The sequence below is a fragment of the Daucus carota genome, chromosome 6 (assembly GCF_001625215.2).
Source record: "Daucus carota subsp. sativus chromosome 6, DH1 v3.0, whole genome shotgun sequence".
Taxonomy (NCBI): Eukaryota; Viridiplantae; Streptophyta; class Magnoliopsida; order Apiales; family Apiaceae; genus Daucus; species Daucus carota.
Window position 1 is genome coordinate 40,419,000 of NC_030386.2, and position 21,053 is coordinate 40,440,052.

General features: G+C 34.7%; 5 protein-coding genes across 5 annotated transcripts; 4 read left to right on the top strand and 1 right to left on the bottom strand.

Moving 5' to 3' along the window:
* Positions 1-4,248: 4,248 nt before the first annotated feature.
* Positions 4,249-6,656, top strand: LOC108226908 (18 kDa seed maturation protein-like). Its single transcript, XM_017401903.2, has 2 exons — positions 4,249-4,415; positions 6,010-6,656. Exons 1-2 carry the CDS (start codon positions 4,305-4,307, stop codon positions 6,520-6,522), a joined length of 624 nt encoding a protein of 207 aa, XP_017257392.1. The 5' UTR covers positions 4,249-4,304; the 3' UTR covers positions 6,523-6,656.
* Positions 6,657-6,829: 173 nt separating this feature from the next.
* Positions 6,830-7,580, top strand: LOC108227087 (11 kDa late embryogenesis abundant protein-like). Its single transcript, XM_017402082.2, has 2 exons — positions 6,830-7,037; positions 7,145-7,580. Exons 1-2 carry the CDS (start codon positions 6,930-6,932, stop codon positions 7,322-7,324), a joined length of 288 nt encoding a protein of 95 aa, XP_017257571.1. The 5' UTR covers positions 6,830-6,929; the 3' UTR covers positions 7,325-7,580.
* A 446-nt stretch (positions 7,581-8,026) lies between these two features.
* On the top strand, positions 8,027-12,786 carry LOC108224380 (enoyl-[acyl-carrier-protein] reductase [NADH], chloroplastic-like). The gene is made up of 13 exons (XM_017398969.1): positions 8,027-8,231; positions 8,970-9,275; positions 9,590-9,699; positions 9,791-9,846; positions 9,936-10,020; positions 10,104-10,151; positions 10,904-10,978; positions 11,046-11,157; positions 11,321-11,372; positions 11,469-11,520; positions 11,618-11,675; positions 12,067-12,165; positions 12,363-12,786. Exons 2-13 carry the CDS (start codon positions 8,999-9,001, stop codon positions 12,518-12,520), a joined length of 1,182 nt encoding a protein of 393 aa, XP_017254458.1. The 5' UTR covers positions 8,027-8,231; positions 8,970-8,998; the 3' UTR covers positions 12,521-12,786.
* An 864-nt stretch (positions 12,787-13,650) lies between these two features.
* Positions 13,651-17,134, bottom strand: LOC108225363 (non-structural maintenance of chromosomes element 4 homolog A). The gene is made up of 7 exons (XM_017400208.2): positions 16,812-17,134; positions 16,637-16,717; positions 16,219-16,444; positions 16,037-16,127; positions 15,066-15,279; positions 14,868-14,959; positions 13,651-14,145 (listed from the first exon to the last, which is right to left on the bottom strand). Exons 1-7 carry the CDS (start codon positions 16,954-16,956, stop codon positions 13,891-13,893), a joined length of 1,104 nt encoding a protein of 367 aa, XP_017255697.1. The 5' UTR covers positions 16,957-17,134; the 3' UTR covers positions 13,651-13,890.
* Positions 17,135-18,598: 1,464 nt separating this feature from the next.
* Positions 18,599-19,962, top strand: LOC108224659 (uncharacterized). Its single transcript, XM_017399344.2, has one exon. It carries the CDS (start codon positions 18,829-18,831, stop codon positions 19,789-19,791), a length of 963 nt encoding a protein of 320 aa, XP_017254833.1. The 5' UTR covers positions 18,599-18,828; the 3' UTR covers positions 19,792-19,962.
* The last annotated feature ends 1,091 nt before the right edge of the window (positions 19,963-21,053 follow it).

Below are 21,053 nucleotides of genomic sequence, written 5' to 3' on the forward strand. Positions count from 1 at the left end.
CACGGGATCAATTTTATCTTTTCATACTTGTTTATTATGAATATTAAAAATTTATTCTGAATATAACATTTGCCATCCGTATTTTAATCAGATGCCCAGGGTGCATAAAACACAACCGATGCTCATGGGAAATAAATTCAGATGACAGACAAAAAGTAAGTTAAGGCCCACCACTTTCCCAAAAATAGTTCAACTTGGTGGCATGCTGCATGTTATGAATAAAAAGTAAGACGATCATTTATGAGTTATGATGATTAATGTAATGCTTTAATATAGATAATGTTTAGTTTAAATTATTTATTTGGCTAATTATATTCTATAAATAATTTATGATTTATAAAATTTATAATAATAATGAATTTGAAAAATTAATTTATTTGAGCGAATACATAATTTTAATATGCATATATAAAATAAATTATTCACCGACTTCTAATATGAGTACATATTTTCAAATTTTTAACTAAAATTTCTTTTTTATACTAAAATTAAAATTAGAACAACTTAAAACCACCCAGAGACTTTAAACCTGACGAAACTATAACAACAATAAAAAAAATTAATTTTGATATTAATTTTGTTTATTTAAAAAAGTTAATAAAAAAAATCTTGAATGCGGCTGATCTCAGAAATTTGATAACATCATCATTTTGACTCTGAGTTCCGCGGGCTTCATTCGTGATTCAAAACAACTATTCTAAAATTTGCCAAATGTTTGAAGGAAAAATTTCAATTTGTTATACCGCAAAAATCCCCAATTTAACCGATTAATCTCTTACAAGGTTGGCCACCGATTCGATTTTTGAAGTCCAATTAATTCTTATATATATTTCTCAATCGAAGTATATATGATAAATTATTAAAATTAAAATATTATGTTAATTTAAATATGAATAATTATAGAGTTTATGAATATAGTAAATATATTAGTTATTAAATAATTAATATAATAATAACTAAATATTAAAATAAATCTGATATTCATTGGGATTAATCCCTATATTGGTAGCTCAACCGATAATTTTTAATTACTGAATTATCAACACATCACAGTCAAGACTCAAGAGGTTGTAATAATTTACAGCATCTCATATACAGCTGATAGCGAGATTGCAGGATGGACCTAATATGGGTAGAGGGCCTAGAGGATGCGAAGATGTTCGTATTATCATATACACCAATTAATGGTAATGGGCCATACATGAGCTATTTAATCGATTTTTGATGGTTAAGGATTGAAAAGAGATCTATTGATGAAAGCAATGAATGAGCCGGATTAAATGGTGTTTCTTGCATGTGACTATGCTTTTTTTTTTTTCAGGAAAAAAAAAATAGCTCAACAATAAAAACTATACTGTATCTCATTTTCAAAGGAAAAAAAAAACTATACTGTATCTAAAAGATGCTTAGAGTTGAATAAACATAAAATAAATCATATTATTAATGCAGACACAATGACGTAATTTGTTTAAGTTGATATATATATATATGCATATATGTTGACAGGGTCAGGTTCCACATAGAACCTCTTAATTTTAGAACCTTAGAACCTTCATTAAATGATAATATTTAATTTCATGATTAATGTAAATTTTCAAAATTATATAATTCAATCATATAGCTTATAGGCTTGTGCTGCTGCAGAATATTTGTTAAAGATCTTCAATACAAATTACTACGTCATACTGCCGCGGAACATATATTAATATAATTAAAAATGATTTTATAATACAATATTTTTGTAGGAAAATACGTCATACTGCTGCGGAACATATATTAATGTAATTAAAAATTAAAAATGATTTTACAAATTATAGGAAAATACAAATTATGCATATACTGCTGCGGAACATATATTAATATAATAAAAAATGATTTTATAATGCAATACATTTGTAGTAAAATGCAAATTACTACGTAACATATATTAATATGATAGAAAATAATTTTATAATGCAATATTTTTATAGAAAAATACAAATTATTACGTCATACTGCTGCGGAACACATATTAATATAGTAAAAAATTATTTTATAATGCAATATTTTTGTAGAAAAATATAAATACTGTTATAGCACGTAAATATTATACAGTAATATGATTAAATAATTATACCGACACTGTTGTAGAATATAGGAAGTATGTTATCAACTAATATAACAAAGCAATTTGATTAGAAGGTAATAATTAAATTTTAATACATATAATTTTAGCATTCAATGCATTCATTAATTACCTATAATCATGTAAAAAAAGATATTAAATAACTAATATTAAATGCAGCATTTGATCATAACCATCGATTTAACGATAATCTAATGATTCTATATGAGTTCTGAGTTCTAATTTAAAACGGGTTCTAATTTGAACCTCACCCTATGTTGACAATTATAATTATAATCTCATGTAAACTTTCATCACTAAATCAAATACTTGAAAATACAACAAATTTAGGATCGTGGAAATTAAATCACACCATAACATATAAAAACATACCATGTTTTTACAAGGATTTCTGAGAGAATAAACAAAACTCATTCGTACAAATTTTATCAAACAAATAATACAATTTCGAAAAATAAAAATTTTCTTTATCAAACAAATAATACAATCTCGAAAAATAAAAATCTTTATAGAAAGAGTATTATGAGAAAAATAAAAACAAAAAAATAAGTTGTTTGAGAATTCCAACGCAAGAAGCCCCGATAGCGGGCCAGCCGCAATTATATTTGAATCTGTTATTACTAAATCTGTTGAATATAATATAATATATAAAATATAAATATACATATAACATTAAAGATGTTAAATTGAAAAATATATAAAATAACACATATCATATATTTATTAGTTATAAGTTAAATAATAATAATAAAATCTCTTGTATATGCATTTCAGAAATACTCTTATCGTTAGTTTCGGCCGTTTGGTAAGTAGGGCATTCAGCTCACATGGCTCATGGCTGAATTACACGGCAGTCTGTTAATTTTGATTATCAGTATTACTTTCACGTAAGATTTCTCGATTCGTTATCTACAATAAATATATCAAATTTTAATTAAGTTGAAATGCAATCAATTATTTAATACTTAAAAACTAAAAAATGATAATCAATTTTTTTTCAATAAATTGAGAATCTATAAAATATTAATATTATAAAATTATTTTAAAATATAAAAAATGTATTTATAATTACAATTTTTATAGACAAATTGATACTACCTGATTAAAAATTAATTTTAAAAATATATAAATAAAAGTCACCATCATTTTAGATTTTGGACACGGTCATTTTAAACAAGCTCCGGGTATACAGAAAAATTATTAATTAACAAAAATTAGCCTTTCGTCAATTATTTGCTATTCAAGTTTAACTAACCGATTGTTTATGTTTTGCACACATTTTGGGGGTGTTTGGATGATTGGTGGGAATGGGGAATGAGAATGGGAATGAGGGGTATGAGAATGGAGGGTATGGGAAATGGTAACCCAAGGGGTGTGGAGGTATTGATTTACCCTTCAAGAGGGAATGAGGTTCCCATTCCAAGCAAAAATTTTACTAATACAAACACAATGTATGGGTATTAGGTTCCGATTCCCGTTAACCGGGCTCATTAACTATCAACCAAACGCCCCCTTTAATTTTTTTTATAAAATTTCTATAAAACATATTGTCTCGGTTCCTTTAATTTTTTTACATTTTTTTTTGTCCCATCTAATTATTTATATTTCAAAACTTACCAAAAATAGTCAATGGGTCCCGCCACTTCTCCACTTTTCTTTCCTTTTCGCACAACTTTCACACCACTATGTTGTTTTTATACATTAAAAATAAATGCATCCCACCACTTTACCCACCTTTCTTCCTCTTTTCCGCTATTTTATACTACATCTTTTTCAACCTCCGTGCCCAACCCATTCGATAAGAAATGGAGGGACGAAGAGAGTAATATTTAATATTTTTTAATAAAAACTGAAATATGAAAATTTTGTTTATAAAACAAATTTAAAAAATGTTATATAACAAGATTTCAAGTAGCAAAAATGAAAGGGAGTCACAGAGAAGTTTTGGCATGACATGTGTGCTGGCTTAATAGCAACGTGTCCGAAGCACAGATGTTCGGGTACGAGAGCGTGCCACGTAGTCTGGAACATCCCACGTGGCATAACATGCATCCCCTGGGCTCCATGCATAGCAGATAATCAAGTTGTGCTTGAAGCTTACAAATACATTTGCAGATTACAAAAATTTCATACACTTTGAAAAAAAAATACACATATATATATAAAGTGGAGTATAAAGATGGAGGGAGGTGGAAAGGGTGCGGTGGCGTCAGTGATGGAAGCGGCAGCAAACGTGGCGGCGTCTGCCAAATCGGGCCTCGACAAAACGAAGGCCGTTGTTGAAGAGAAGGTCCCTACGTCTCTCTCTCTTTTTCATCTCTCGCTTCTTCCTAGTTTATTTTCCGTGTAATAAATAATGATATCGTTTGATTTTTCTTAGGGGTCGTTTGGTTCACGAGACGGTATGGGTTTGGAATCAGGAATCGGGTTAAGCTGGTATGGGGTTGAGGAATCATTCTTGATATCTTGTGTTTGGTTTAATACTGGAATGAAAATAAATAATTTATGTACTGGAATGAAAATAAATAATTAGTAATAACTAATATTACTAATTAATAGTAAATAAAAATAAGTATAACTTATTTCAGATTAAAAAAATATCATATTTAATTTATGTGTTTTGAGATTGTATTTAAATTTATAAATAAAAATGAATTAATAAAATTTTCATTTGATACCTCATACCCACCTCCCCCCCTAAGGTATCAAATCTGATTCCAGGTGGGTTTGAGGTATGGGTATCAGATTATAAAAATAGACAACCAAACACAAGGTATGGGTTTGAAATGAACAAAACCCATACCTGATACCAGAATCAGCTGAACCAAACGACCCCTTATAAGCAAGCACCTCTCATATGCAGCAGCTTAGATCAAAGTTTATAAAGTTCATTTTAACTCCCTACTCAATCGATTACTAACAAATAACAATGTTTCATTTTTTTTGAAAGAAAAAAAGAAGTAGTTTAAGTTGAGTGCTGGGATTTCAAGCACGTGTCAGAACAAATTTTCAATTTTAATAACCTTGCTTATAGAGGTAAGTTACAAATTGAAGATTGGAAATTGCATGTAACTTTCAACTTATAAGATCCTTGTGTATCCCCGAAAACTCCAGATATATCCGTTGCAATTTCAACAGGATGTAATTAGTTATCACCTACTTTGAATTTATGCTGTATCATCATATCCGCAGCGTTCTCGATACTCTTCTATTTAATCTCATGAATCTTGATTATGATTTCATGTCGGTACCACTTGAACCCTGCAAGTCAATTTTAGACTCGTTTTCATTTACCTTTTAAGTTATAAGTTATAAACTGATAAGTGAAAATTCTATGTCATTTTCAACTTATAAGTTCCCCGCCCCCAACACACCAAATATATGTGTTGCAAATTTGACACAACTTAGCTCTTTAATCTCATTGATCTTCATTATGATTTGATGTTTCACCACTTGAACTCTATATTAATACGGGCGAGTATATTTTCTTGGAACTTTTCGATGACAACAATTTTAAATTTTACACTTCTCTTTGTCAAGGCTTTCTATTCGGGAGGAAGAGCGGGCACCTCTGTCACTCAATTGACTCTGCTCAATTAAATGTTTTAATCACAAAATCCTCGTGCTTAATTTTTTGGAGCTACCTAGTATGAAGTCGGTACTATTGCAAGTCCCAGCCCGCAACTATTGGGGCCTGGGACTCTCTGTGAAAATTGTGTTTCTACTCAACTTGTGGGAGCAAAATATAGTCCGCGGACAACTTACCATTCACCGAGCAGGCTCTTTGTTTGATTTGCCATTCGAACTTACTTTTCTTTCTAAAAATGAAACATGTTTTGGTAACTATTATACTATATATTTTTTGATTGAATGAGATATTACAGGTAGAGAGAATGTCATCAAAGGATGAAGTGGAAAAAGACATGGCTACTCTTCGTAAGGATGAGAAATTGGATTTAGCTGAGCACCGGAAACATAAAGCATATGCTCAGAATGCTGCGGCAGCTTCTGCTCCCCCTGGAGCTGTCAGTCCAAACTTCACCGATGGTAGTGGGTTCGACACTATTAGTTCACACACCAAGCCGGCAGCCATACTGTCTAGTAATGCTGATCTTGGGGGCCCTGTCGCGGCTACTAGCCACGTTGTTGAGGGATCGCTAAGTCCTGTCAATCCGAACCGTAGTGAGCTGCCTGCATCTTACCACCCCGGATCAGTTGATCACATTCCAAACCAAACCGAGTTTCCTGCACAAGTGGTTCAACCCAGCCCGGCTATAGTTTCCAATCTCACCAATACTGCAATGCCTTCACAGGTTCATCCTATCAATCCGACTCTGACGGAGATGGCTCAGCCCGAAAATAATACCAGGCCGGGCACATATATGTCTGCAGATTAGAAATGATGGAATGAAATGCAGTACTATTTTCACTATTTTTAGTGTAGCCTAATAACTTGTGTTGTGTGAACTAGTATACATGTTTTTCTATGTGTGAGGTGAATATTTTATGAAATAATATTTGTGTAATTGTTAGTTTTCATAAAAAATGCGTTTGTTATTCTCATTTTGAAAATAGTGGTTTATATTTCATGCATATGCCAAATCTGTAGAACAGATAGCAGAGGCTAACCTTGTTTTGCGAGCTGGGAATACGAAGAATTTCAGACGTACGTTCCCATGCTTTATAATTCTGATCAACACTATTTCTTGCAAGGACATTTCCGGTTTGGTTCTTATTATCCGGCGTTGTAAGTGGTTTGATCTTTACAGGTAGCCGATCATAGAGAGCTTGTACTTATCTGACGATGCAGAGTGCAAAGAATGTAGCGGCTTCTGCCAAGGAAACGGCGGCCAATGTTGCTGCCAGCGCGGTATCTGGAAAGGAGAAGGCCAAAGCCACCGTTCAAGAAAAGGTGCTTGCGATTTACGTAGTTTTTAAACGATTCAACATGCACTTGTGCTATAGTGAAAATGTTTGGTGTTTATTAGATATGGTTTAACAAAGTTAGTAATTTGACAGGCTGAAAAGGCAAGGGCTAATAGTCCTGGGGAGAAGAGTCTGGCAACAGAGATGAAACATGAGAAGAAAAGGGAGGCTGAAGAGCACAAGCAAGAAGCCCAGGAATATAACGCAGCAAACAAAAACGCGGTCAAGGAGGCTGCGCAACACAAGCAAGAAACGGATGGAGGAGCTATCTGACAGACCAATGTGGCATTCTATACTTTCCTTTTTCCTCTTCCTTTCCCAATTGTGTAATTTGTGTTGAAATACAATCAAAGTGAATAGTTTTCTTCCATTTTCTTTCTTGCACACTACAACCAGACTAGACGGCCTGTGACTCGTGAGTTCACGACTGGAATTCGTCCCAAACCTGAAGTATGCTTTTGGAATCCTAATCTCTATATGTTCTTGAAATTCATGTATTAATAATTTCGAATTTTAGTTCCAAGGGCCTAAGAACAAGTCTTCCCCTGTTCTTGAAATTTATGTATAATGATTTGGAAAGTCTAAAAACAATTTTTTCTCATTTATAGTTACGACTGGATTTCGATTATGTACATAATTACCTCTAAAGATTCAACTTAAAATTTATTGTACTATACTCATTGATAGCCGTAGTCAAAAACACTTGATCATCTATTTTGTATAAAATCGAAGATCTTAGACAAAAAAATTTTTGACAATGTTTCCAGGCTCTGCAGAGCTGAATAGTCCAGGTCACCGGATCTATGGTAATTTAAAGCAGTATAACAAAAAATGAAAACATCAGAATTCTTTAGAGAACGATTTGGGCCCATCTTGGGCCATAATAGTATAATGGGCAATCCAATAATTTTTTCTTTCCTGGCCCACAAACTGAAGTGGAGGGACAAAATGGTAAATTCAAGAAACAACCAAAACCCCTCAACCAATTTCGTCATTTCCAAAGCCTTGCCCAACAGGTGAACAACACCCAGCAAAACCCAGCCTCGATTTCATCGAAACATCACATATAATTACATATATCTATATATGCATACAAACTCACATTCTTACTCTCTATAATCTGCTCCTTCGCTTGCGATAAAGTCGAGGAAAGTTCTGGTCTTTCTTAGGCATCATTCTGGTAAAATCACATCTTCCTACTTAATTTTAGCTCAGTTGTTCATGATTTTTTGCATAATGTGGTTACGATTTGATGTAATTGATGTGGGTTTGTGTTGTTTTGGGGTTTTCCGTTGTTGATTTACTTGATTTTGTGTTAATGAGTGTGGATTGATCTTGATGCACATTTGATTGAATTGATGCTTTATTTGCTGTAATTCTTTCATTTGGAGGTAGATGGTGTGTGAAAGTTTTAATCTTCTCTGTCACATATGTAGCTACTGTTTTCGGGTTTATTTTCTTGAGATTGATGGTTTTGTTTTGTTACTCCGTTTACTTGATTGCCCTGCAGTGAAAGGTTTTTATCTATTCGAATTACCTACTTCTCGTGAAATGCAGGGCATTTTTCGATTTTACAAAATGCTTTTACCTATAAAAATTTTCATTTTCAAGCTAATTGTTTAGTACTAAAGTTTTAATTTCCTTTGCTCAGCCAGGAGGGTATAATTTTTTGCCTGTGTCGTCATCATTATAATGTCAAACTTTGATGTCACTGTCATTTTATACTACTAATACACTATAAACTCGACTAATTACTGTACTTGTAGTTACAAATGCTGTTAATCTGTTATGCACCATGGTTCTCTTCTTCTCTTCCTCCTCCCTGACAAGAACTTTTCAATTTCTGGACCTTTAATATTGCAAACTTGTACCTTATAATTTTGTAATTGTAATAGTGATTTTTTTATTTCCCTTGCAGATCTTTTCATCTACTCATCTTCTGTGGAAATGGCCTCAATCACAGCTCCTACCATGCAATTGGCAAAAGGTCAACTTTGCTTTACTGCCTCTGGTAAAGTTTCTCAGCCAAGCATTGGGAATTTCAGTACAGAAGTTAAAGGAGCATCATGGACTAGTCTTAAGAGCTCCTGTTATATATCATCAGCAAGATCCTTGTCTTACAACCTAACTCATACTCCAGTAAAATCTGAGAGGTTGGTCACCAAAGCAATGTCTGAAGCAAGTGATTTGAAGCCCCTCCCAGGATTGCCAGTTGATTTGAGAGGTTACACATCTAACTTGAATTTTTATTTTAAATTCATATGAACATCTTGGATTCGCAATTTATCTGTTCACATTTTTTGGATTTCCTTCAGAGCCATAAAGCATGTATGCTGCAATGGTTTGTGGTCATTTATGTATAAGCTAACCCTTCCATTTGGCCATTTTCTCAAGACATACTTTGACTGATATATGTTGATGTATTAAAGTTGAGGACTTGAGCTTCGGTTTATCATAATTTTAAGTATGTTTGTATTCTACGGAAAAACATTGCCTTAGTTGTTGTCATTGCTTACATAAAGTGCTGCTTTCTGTCAGGAAAAAGGGCTTTTATAGCCGGTATAGCGGATGATAATGGATATGGATGGGCAATTGCGAAATCCCTTGCTGCTGCAGGTGCTGAAATTCTTATTGGTACATGGGTTCCTGTACGTATCTAAATCCTAAATGTGTGCTTTTAAAAATTTAAGTTGTCTTCAACATGTCAAGTACTAATTAGTATATATTATACTCAATCAGGCACTAAACATATTTGAGTCAAGTCTAAGGCGCGGGAAGTTCGATGAATCGCGGGTGTAAGGATAATATTGCCTTCATATGTCCTCATAAATCTAGAAATTCTGAAAATGTGTAAATGCCTTAATGGGTATTACTGCTGCTTTAGGTTGCCTGATGGTTCACTCATGGAGATCACTAAAGTGTACCCATTAGATGCAGTTTTTGACAGCCCTGAGGATGTTCCGGAAGATGTCAGTAAATTTTTTTCAATATAATTTACCTAGCCAGTGCTTAATTTGTTGCAAGTATAATTCTTATAAGTGCTATATTTCAGGTGAAGGCAAACAAACGTTATGCAGGGTCGTCAAAGTGGACAGTCAAGGTATTGACTTATGATCTTAGTAATTATTTTTCAGAGTTGATTCTTTTGGAATGAAAATGTTGTATACAATTATTTTCTGTGTAGTTGTGTAATTGATTCACTAATAAAATGTCACAAATTCAAAGTAGAAATATTATGCCAACATAGTTGTTATGCCGATGCTTGTAATCGATCTTTATACTACCTAATTGTTAATTTAAATGCAAATACCCTTAGCTCAATTGAGAGGACTGCACTGACTGAAGCATATGACTAAACAAGAGTTAATTTTATTCCCTCTATCCCCCACTCTGCATAAGATCTTGAGCTGTATATGTAAACATAGATCATAAATGTTTGCCAAGTTTCAGCATTCAGCTTTTGTGCTCCGATTCTTGTATTTAATCTCATAGATGCTTGACCCTGTACTTCAGAAGTTAAAGTATGCGTTTGGAGGCTTGCAAGTCATCCCTAATTTTTTATTTCTACTTTGACGACTTTTGGCTATCTTTTGTCTCAACTCGAGGTTTGGGGTTACTTGGATTTGTGGGGAATTGTCTCATATCAAACTTGTCACAGAATTCATTTTACTCTGTTTTCATGGATTATAAAACTTTGTCCTATGTGCTGTAATTAGCTTGGGAAGAATAAGGAGCTTCAGTATATCCTTAAAGCTTAGCCACTTCATAAAATGTGTCAAGCCCTTTCAATTTTGCAAATGTGTTCCTGCAAAGTTAGCGTGCGTGGTAATTGTTGTATTACATATCATGCAGGAAGTTGCTGAATCTGTCAAGGAAGATTTTGGTACCATAGACATACTGGTTCACTCACTTGCTAATGGACCAGAGGTATGTATATTTGTATGCTGACTTGTGACCATCAACATGCCAAGAGTACTAAATGCATGCCATGTAGGTCACCAAACCACTCCTCGAGACATCGAGATATGGATATCTTGCTGCCATCTCGGCTTCTAGCTATTCCTTTGTTTCTTTACTCAAACATTTTGTCCCAATAATGAATCCAGGTGCAGTACTTTTCTTATCCAAGCATCTTCTTTGATTTTTTTTTCTTTTTGCTAATTGTTTTCTGGCTTTATCATCTCAGTTATAAATAAAACGTAAGAAATTGTTTTAACTTCACCTCTAAACTTTTTTTGGCTAAAATAGAAACTGTCTTATGAATTATAGGTGGTGCTTCGATTTCCCTAACCTACATTGCCTCTGAAAGGATCATACCTGGGTAAATGTCTTTGCTGATTTTTTCAAGTACATATCATGATCAATATACAACGTCCGAGTGTGACATTTCTTAATTATACCTTTTTTCTGCATATAGGTATGGCGGAGGCATGAGTTCGGCAAAGTCTGCTCTGGAGAGTGACACAAGAGTGAGTTATTTTGTACTATATTTCTCTTTTGCCCTACAGTGGGAAAATATACTCTATGACATTCATGATGGATTTGTTCAATCTAAAATGTCCTAAGGTTCTGGCCTTCGAAGCTGGAAGGAAGCATAAAATCAGAGTCAACACAATCTCCGCAGGTACAACTTGAGGACCTGACCTAATATATTTTGCAGAACACATAATAAGAGTTGCTGAAAATGATGTCCTCTGTACATCTTTTTAAAAGGAACACTTAGTTTCCCCTGAATTTATTTTCTTCTAGACTCCTACATGATTTATGATAGACTAGGTATGCCTACAACAGATAGTGGATCAGTGCTTATGCATACAATGAATTATTGAACCTAACACATTGGTAAATTTTTTCTATATAAAGTTCCTGCAAGTGATTCCCTAGTTGTACCAAACAATTTTATATTTAAAAAGCAAATCAACTAAAATAATTTTCTCCCTACAAGGCATTTATGTTGAGCACACCTCGTTTACGTTCTGGCATTGTTGATTTGATGGTTAAAAATTATGTTTCAGGCCCATTGAGAAGCCGTGCTGCTAAAGCAATTGGTTTCATCGATATGATGATCGATTACTCCACAGAGAATGCGCCCTTGCAAAAAGAACTATCCGCAGGTGAATAATCAAGTTGCTTACAGTTTAGAATGTTGTTCTTACCTGGTCATTTTCTAGTCTATAATGCTGAATTTGCATTGAATTAATGTAGAACATATTGCAGCCTTTATGTTTACGTGCATATATTTCTAATCCTAAAACCTCGTATGCTTACATATATGCCAACCCTTAATTGCTTAAACTCTTAAATGCAACAGAGGAAGTGGGGAATGCGGCTGCTTTTCTGGCATCACCGCTGGCTTCGGCCATAACTGGAGCTGTTGTGTATGTTGACAACGGTTTGAACGCAATGGGAGTTGGAGTTGACAGCCCAGTATTCAAAGATCTTGACATCCCGACATACAAAGAGCACTGAAGATAATGGCTGCCAGTCCTGTAACAGTGTCTTCTTGTCTTCAATTTACAGATTCTGAGTTTATAGACAATAATGCATGCCATCCCATCTTCTATAAGGTTTTAGAGAAAGTTGTTATGATATGACTGTTTAGCTTTGACATTTGCTTAAGCTATCGGATTACTAGCCTTCGAGTTTTAAGATTTACTAGATGTAGTCGCCTTCTATCAGTTTATTATGGTGGCAATGCATTCTTATTGGACCAATCTATGGTTTTTCTGTGCTGATGTCCTGCTTAGCTCCGATTGCTGGAAACAGCAATCTTTTACCCAATCCTGCTCGGTTTTTCTTGAATATTTGTTACTAATAAGCAGTGTTTGTAAAATTGGCTACCCGCCTAGGTGGTAACTGGTAAGTGGTAACAGATCGGGATTAGGCGGGAAGTCTCAGAATAGACAGTAAGAAATGGGATTGAGCGGAGTTGGGCAAGAGAAAAAATAAATTTGGCGGTTTAGGCAAAATATGTGTTTTTTATATTAAAAATCCTTCATCCGTCAGGAAAATGGTTACAATCTTGACTGCTTAGATTTATCTGGTGTTTTTTACGACACGGATGAGTCAATGGTATCATATAGGACCTGAATAAAACATAAGAGTATTTTTGGTAAATAGATATGTAGTTCCTCGCGGACCACACACCCATACAACATGATTTGGTGCGGTTACTAATTTGATGACCATTCGGAACCGGCACGAAACGAGAATTATGATCACCAAGAAACATGGTGCCGAATATTATGAGAAGTGGGGAAACATCAAACTCGAAATCAACATGGAAAGATACGCGTTTATTAAATATCAAAATTATTTAAAACCAGAGTAAATGAGGAAATAAAGATGATATGGAGTCGGAAGGATCCTATGTTTAATGATCAAACTGTCATTTATCTCTGAGGGGTACTGTTCTGTCACCGTGAACACTTTTAAGTTCTACTCTCAAGTAATTTCTAATATTCAACCCCTTCCCCTTTTCCTCCCTTCATTTTCATGGGATCAACTAAACACCAGAAAACCATAACAGTACATCTTAGAAACGTAATCTACCAGGGGACAATTTCTGAAACTTCAAAAAAGCATGTTAGCTGCATCAATGCATCAAACAGAAACCTATTTCCAGTCATCTGTAGAAATAAGCAATTGAAGTCCAGGAAAAAAAACATTTACTCCGGATCTAATCTAGCTGCACTATCAGGCAGAATGTGCAAGTGCAGCTATATATACATAGTACACTCAGCCAATAATCCATTTGGCTTTGTATAACATCAACATAAATAAGAGATAAATCTACTGAAGTCATGCAACTGGGTAGAAAATCTAATTTTACAGCAGTTTCATCCGACTTTCCTCCTTTTTTTGCGTATAGCAGCAGCTCTGGCTGCTGAATCATCACTTTCAGGAGAATCTTCTACAATAGATTCCTGCAAAACACGACCACGATTCCTGGAATATTTCCTGATTGGTGTTGTAGGTAAATCTCCTCTAGGCTGTTCTGGAGAAGAATTTGGTTCTGAATCCCTTCTTGACATGTTAGCTTCATTTCTGTGTGGCATAAGCTCCTCTCCAGCCTCGATAGAATTCATCATGAACTAAGATTAATCAAACACATTTAGTAAAAGATAAAGGCGAATCATTTAACAAGATATGGAAATTAAATCAGCATAGGACATTTCATTACTAATGATTGGTATTAGTATAAAAAAGATGCTTGCAAAACATGTCCAAGTTCAATAAATACGTGTCCATAGGTCAGGCCTAATTATAACTCAGCCCACATATAGCCAGACATTCTGCATATGCACATCACATTTGGGGAAGCCAATAAGGAATCTACAAGTGCCAAACCAAAAGGTCAACGGTACATATTCAACATTTTCTATTTAGAAACGATGATTAATCATATGCACAACACTAAGTTCATACAATTACAAGGAAAAAGAGCCTAATATTGAAGTTGATTGCATTACCTACTATTAATCAGTGAACTAAATATAATTCTAGTAAGCAATTACAAGATTACCAAGTATTTATTTTGATTCTATAGAATGCTACAATCAAAATTGCAGTGGTGGACTTGCTAAAAGAAATTACAATTAAAGCCATGTTGTTTTACAATTGCTTAGTTCAATGAATAAACATTCTTTTTTACTCTCTATGCTTTCTCCTCATCTATTCTGCATATGCATCACAGGCAATCCATCAACCCAGAGTCCTAGACCAATGCCAAACATAACCAAAACCAATACACTCTACACAACAATCATAAACAACAAAAAGAAAGAAAAAAAACCATGTCCGCATTCTCAAGTACCTTCCAATCCTTGTAGTCAAATCTGAAGATGAAGTGACTGTAGGACACCTCACCAGAAGCAACAGCATTCGCAGCAGGCGCATTCTTGGGTGCTGAGAAAAGCAATAACCAATCATGTTAATATACACAACAATCACAGCTAATGATTTTCAAAAACTATCTATAACCAGATATATAATTGGTTGCAAAGGATCTTACAAACTAGATGATTTCCCTCTTCGTCGATTGTTATCTCAGCCCGGCCATCTTTCGCAAGAAATGAGAGGGCAAATATATTCTCAACTGTTTCTGCAAATGAGTCTCGGTTCAACACTACCCTTTCAAGCCTTACCCTCCTATTCTTCCTCAATATATTGAACATCGTTGCCATATTCTTATCAGTTTCGGTTTTTTCTTCTGCAGATTCCTCAAGCTACAAAATAATATACAAATTTTACTAGATATTTAATACAAGGCAATTTCAAATGTGCTAATATTATAAACAAAACACTAGATACTATGAGTAGAACTAGAAGTGATGTCAACTTACACTTCTGTAACCAATTTTTGTGAAATAGTTATCTACTGAGGCAACCTCCTCATATATATAATCGAAATACTAATGTTGTTTTCCCGAGTTTAGGAAAAAAAATGAACAGAAAATTAGATATTTTATTTTCAAATCTTTCCAGAGAGGGGGGGAGGGGGGATATTTTTAGGAAAAGTATAGAGGGAATTTCTTCTCAAATCTTTATTTTATTTTCCTATCCTTCTGGGAAAAAAAAATTCACTCGTGAACAACTTAGAGAACCTAAATATTTCTCTTTATTTTCTTTTCTTTCAAAAAGTTTTCTGGAACACATTGTAAGGGATTAGTTTTAAGGCATTTGGCAGTTTATTACCCTCAATTGTGTTGAATGTTCAATGCAAAAAGGACATATGACAGCAATTCACTGTATAACTGGTACTTTTCTGTAAATTTATTTGCTAAAACCTCAGACTCAGCTCATGTAACCTGGCTTTATACCTGGTTAGCCCAAGACAGTGTAATCTGTACTCGTACTTACACAGTTGCTCTCATATTTTAAAATGTCAATTTAAAACTGCATTTCAGTTTTTAGTAACTCCTAGATTAGGCCTCATTTCAAAAAAAATGTGTTGAAAGAAAAGAGAAACATGTTATGTCCAACCTCTTCAGGACGAGACTTTTCTGTTGGTCTCGCATGCCTTTTGCGAGTAGCAACTGCACGCTGCTTAACTTCGACATTCATGGGTCCAAGCCTAAAAAAAGGAAGCAATCAACTCAATAATTACAATTGATACAGTGAGAAATATAATTTAAGAAAAATATTTTCTTTTTAGATCCACTAACATTGTGCAGCTTCCAGGAGCCCTTTTAAAAGCATGAGCCACTTCTAAGCCAATTTTCTTCCAATCAATAGAGTCACCGCCCTGACCGCCAAAATCTCTAATGAGGCAGGCGACATATTCAAAAGGAGTGATACCGTCATTGCAGTGTGCCTTCACAGAGCTCATCAATGTGCTAGTAATATCTAGTAGAGCTTCAGCATCTGCCACCTGTTCTCGAGGTCTTTGGACTGAGAACATAATTCAGAAGGCAAATCATAATTAAAATGCATTAGAAATAAATAATATTTTGCAACAAAAAAAACAAGGCAAATCATAGAAACACAGACTAAAATCAGATAAATAAACAGAACATTAATAAAATTATAAATAACAGGGGAGAGAGAGTGAGGGTGGAGAGAGAGAGAGAGAGAGAGAGGTACCTAGCTGATGCAAAGACTCGACTTTATTAATGATTGAATTAAACGTATCAGAATCGACTCTGGAGATATCATCTCTCTCGTCTGTAACACCAACAGAACAATTACGATTAAAAAAAGACATACACAACACAAACACATGTGATTTCATAGGAGACGGAGAGAATAGATTGAATACCACTGATGAGATTCTTTACAGCGAGATAGCGAGATCGAAGAACTCTGCGCTTAACACCGTCTTCGCCGGAATTATCGGCTCCGCCACTGCTGTCATCATTGTTGTTAAGACTGCTACTTGCTTGGCCTTTCGCTAACCGAGACATCTTGATTTTAATTGATTAATTGAAAGAGTAGGACAATAGATGAAGAGGCCAAAACCCTAGAATTGGAGGGATTGGGGGGAGTTTAGAGAAGAGGGAAAACTCAAACGTTTGGGTTTAAAAACGGAAACAGCCCTGATTTTTAATCCCCCGCTTCTGAAATTTCAGAATTGGAGCCTCTAAATTCTAATTTCCAAAACTGCTCCGCGCTTTATTACCTCTTTTCTCTTTTCGTACCGTTATTATCCCGCTCACAATCACATGTGTCATTAAAACACGTCCTCGTGCTTTTTATAATATGTATTTAGATTTTTTTCATAAATAATCAAGTCTAAAATAATTTTTATAAAAATATTATCACGTTTTAAAATAAAATATTAAATTATTATGCTTCAAAAAATATTTGCAGGAATACGGAGATTGCTTATGCAACTGCTAGCAATCACAAATGTAATTTTGAATTTGTTAAAAAAAAAACAAATGTAATTTTGAAAAAAATATTGAAAGTAACAATTTTTTTTTGACAAATATGACTAATTGCCTTACAAATGCGTATATGTTTTAAGAAAATTCTCAGGGTCAGGCTCGAAACCATAACTTGGGATGACATCCAACCGTGTTTTATTGAAAATTGCATCTAATTGCTTAATGAGTTGCAAAGTGCGGCAATAAATACCCGTACCGGGTCAACATTAATATTTCAAAAACAACCCCGCCAACTTGGCACTCCCCTAACCTACTCACAGGTCTTAAACACAAACGGAAAAGTATACCTATTAGGTCTCCCCTCACACCTCACCATCCACGCAAACATCTCCCTCGGCTCTTTCGACGGGTGAAAAGAGCACGCGTATGTTAATCACCTCATTACAGGAGATCGAAGACGGCTCGACTCTTTTAGAAATCCTAACTGTAATGTGATTTGGAGACTGTGTACATGAAGATGATGGTGATGAAGCATGTGCTTATAATAAACGGTTATTATGTTTTGATCTTGTATATATGATTCAGGCAATAAGAGGGGGGAAAGATAGGAGAGAGCTAAAAAAAGGAACGAGAATATGAAGATGGTATTTTTGTAATTTAATTGTTTTTATGTTTAAAAAGATGGTAAATCTGCAAAATTTTAAACAAGGTTGTATATTCCAAATAAAATTCAAAAAATCAGTATATGTCAAATTCTCAATATATTTTGATAACTTATTTTTTATTAGCGAGTACTTTTTTTCATGATTGATGAAAAGATAGTCATCATTATTAAATTTAAGTTGGTCTTCGTAGTAACGAGGAAGTTAATCAAATAACCTGTGCATATTTTTGAAGGCACCTAGCTGAGCAATTGGTAGCATACCTCCTCAAAAATGTTACATATACATCTCAAAATCATCAATTTGTTTTGACCAGGACACTTGCAATCATCCAATAGTTAAGATGATCATTACGCACGACTACATCGCTTAATATCGAAGAAGATGATCATTTTATACGACTATCTGCTTAATATCACATGGGATGAGATATTTTTTAATATCGTGCAGATTTCTTATTCACAATTCTGTAGAGATGTTTGAAACTATATTTTTGAAATAATAATCTTAAAAAAGTTTTAAATAATAGTCTGAATAATTTTGCAAAAGTCATATTATTTCTTTTTCGCAGAGAAACCCTTCGAAATGAATGTATTAAAAACAAGACACAGTAATTGAAATCGATCCCTCCTTTTCCGCCGCAAATAATTGAAACAGAAAAATCTTGAAATCCCCCGATTCAAATTCAAACGCAAACGCCCAACTTCCCCTCTTCAAAACCCCTCTTCTCCCCTGCAATTAACAAAAAGAAAACCCTTTTTTCTCCAAAAGATATCAAAATTCAAAAATGAAGGCATCAATTAAGTTCCGCGACGAGCAAAAGCCGCTGATTAGAGCTAAAGTGCCTTTGAGTATTCTAGGGTTTCCTTTTCAATCCGGCGTCGTCGCTGGCGATTCCAAAGAGCTGTCTCTCAATCTTTCAACTTTCTTCGACTCTGGTCCTTCTCTCAAGCTCGCCTATCGTCCTAATGACTCGTTTAATCCGTTTTCTCTGGTGTTTAAATCCGGTATCGGACATTTCGGATCTCCGGTTTCGAGTTCTGTTACGATGAGCGCTGAGTTCGATTTTATCGGTAAGCGGAACCCTAGATTTTTTGTGAATTTTAAGCCGCGGATCGGCGATTTTATGTTGAAGAAGTCTCAGTCGTCGGATTTTGTGGCGAGGATGAAAGTCAACGGCGCGGTTCCCGACGAGGAGAAAGTGGCTGAGGCGCCGGCGGTGAGTAACGGTGATTTTCTGAAGAATGATTTGTTTTCTGGTGAGAAGTTTAGTGTTAATGCTGGCGTGGTGAAAGGATACTTGTCTGGAACGGAGGTGACGGCGAGGACGAGTGTGCCGGTGCGGAGCTACGCGGAGGTAAACTTCCGGTGGGGAGTGAGGTTGCCGCAGGTGGAAGATGTGGAGGCGAAAACGTTGTTGATGAAGAGTGAGCGGACGGCTGAGATTTCGCTTAAGAGATTTCCGGTGTTGGTGATGAATAAGATCAGTATTGAGCACGTGGCGGTGGTGAAGGATAAGGGAGAATGTGATCAATTGAAGGAGGGGACTGGGAGTGATAATGTGGCAGAGGCGTATTTGGATGTGAGGCGTCAGCTTGAGGCAATTCAGGTGGAGAATGGGAAGATGAGAAGGGCAATGGAAGACTTGAGCTCGGAAATCATCAAGGATAGAAAAGAGGTCAAATTCTCTAGCAGAGCTGATCGAAAATCGCCAGAATTTACTGATTTTGAGATTAGTAACAAGTCATAATTGATATTTGGCAAGGAGTAGTTAATGTTGTGTGTTTGGAGATCAGAGTTTGTGTCTTTTGGCGTTTGTATGTAGAATTTGTGGAAGCAATGAGTAGAACCTCTCTATTCTTTTACATGATGTAGTTAAATTGCTTTGTTATGAAATAAAAATGTACTAAATTTTGAACAAGTATCTGATTTCTTTTTACAGTTTTGGAGGCCAGATGTATTGAGTTTAGATCAAATTTGGGTTTTGCTTTGAATCTTACATGTGCTAATCAGAATTCAAATTCAAAACCTTTTCTGCAATGATATTAGATGTGAAAAGCTTGGTGCCCGGGATGAAGATATACAAGATACTCATAGCAGCAAGTTCCTTCTCTGCTGAAGCTATATAAAAAAATGGATACAAGAAATTACGTAGTGAAGGCGGGAAGCTCTTCCATCAGTCATGCACCTACATGTCTAACTACAATTTGAGGTATTTCTGAAACTATCTGCTACATGTTTGCTGATATTCGAAGTTGTTCTGAAACTGTCTGCTACATGTTAGCTGATATTCAAAGTTGCGTGTAAACCCTTAACACTATCATCCAAAACCCTGATTAAAAAAAAAAAAAGCTATGCCACTTGCAATCGATCAGTAAGCAGATTGACAAGTTATATGAAATTAATAATTAATGAGAATAATCCATTTTAATACTACAAAATTAATAAGTCAATTAATTAATGGAAGCTGGTATTAATCAGCCTACTAAACATGGTTTCTACTAATACGTTACTGTTATGCAAGCCAACATATGAAAGAACTAGAATTTATTCATTTTAGGCTTGGTGAAATCTTTTTTACAAGTTATCGGTTAATTAGGCTGTAAAGGAATTATCTGTTTCTTTCTTGTAAAAGTTGATTTAAACTTAACACTTAGGCCTCAACCATACATTGTGATTTTAGTTGGCGTGAATTCATGTAATGCCATTGTAATAATTAAAGCAAAGATCCAAAAGTGAATCTCTTGGTAATGCGCAGTTGTTAAAGTGCACAGATCATTTTGAATTTAGTCTATGTTGTGGGCACAGATGTGTCTGCTGTATTGTTACACGACACCAGAATTCAAAGAGTAAAATGTACTCATTTCAAATAACTAAAGATAAAGTAAGGAGAAAAATCCAGTGTTGTCGATTGCTACATGATTATTACTGTGATTACAGTTGAAACTGAGAACTACGTGCATCTAAATTTCAACTCATAAACAGTGTTCGTTAATGATTAGAGAGGTAAAT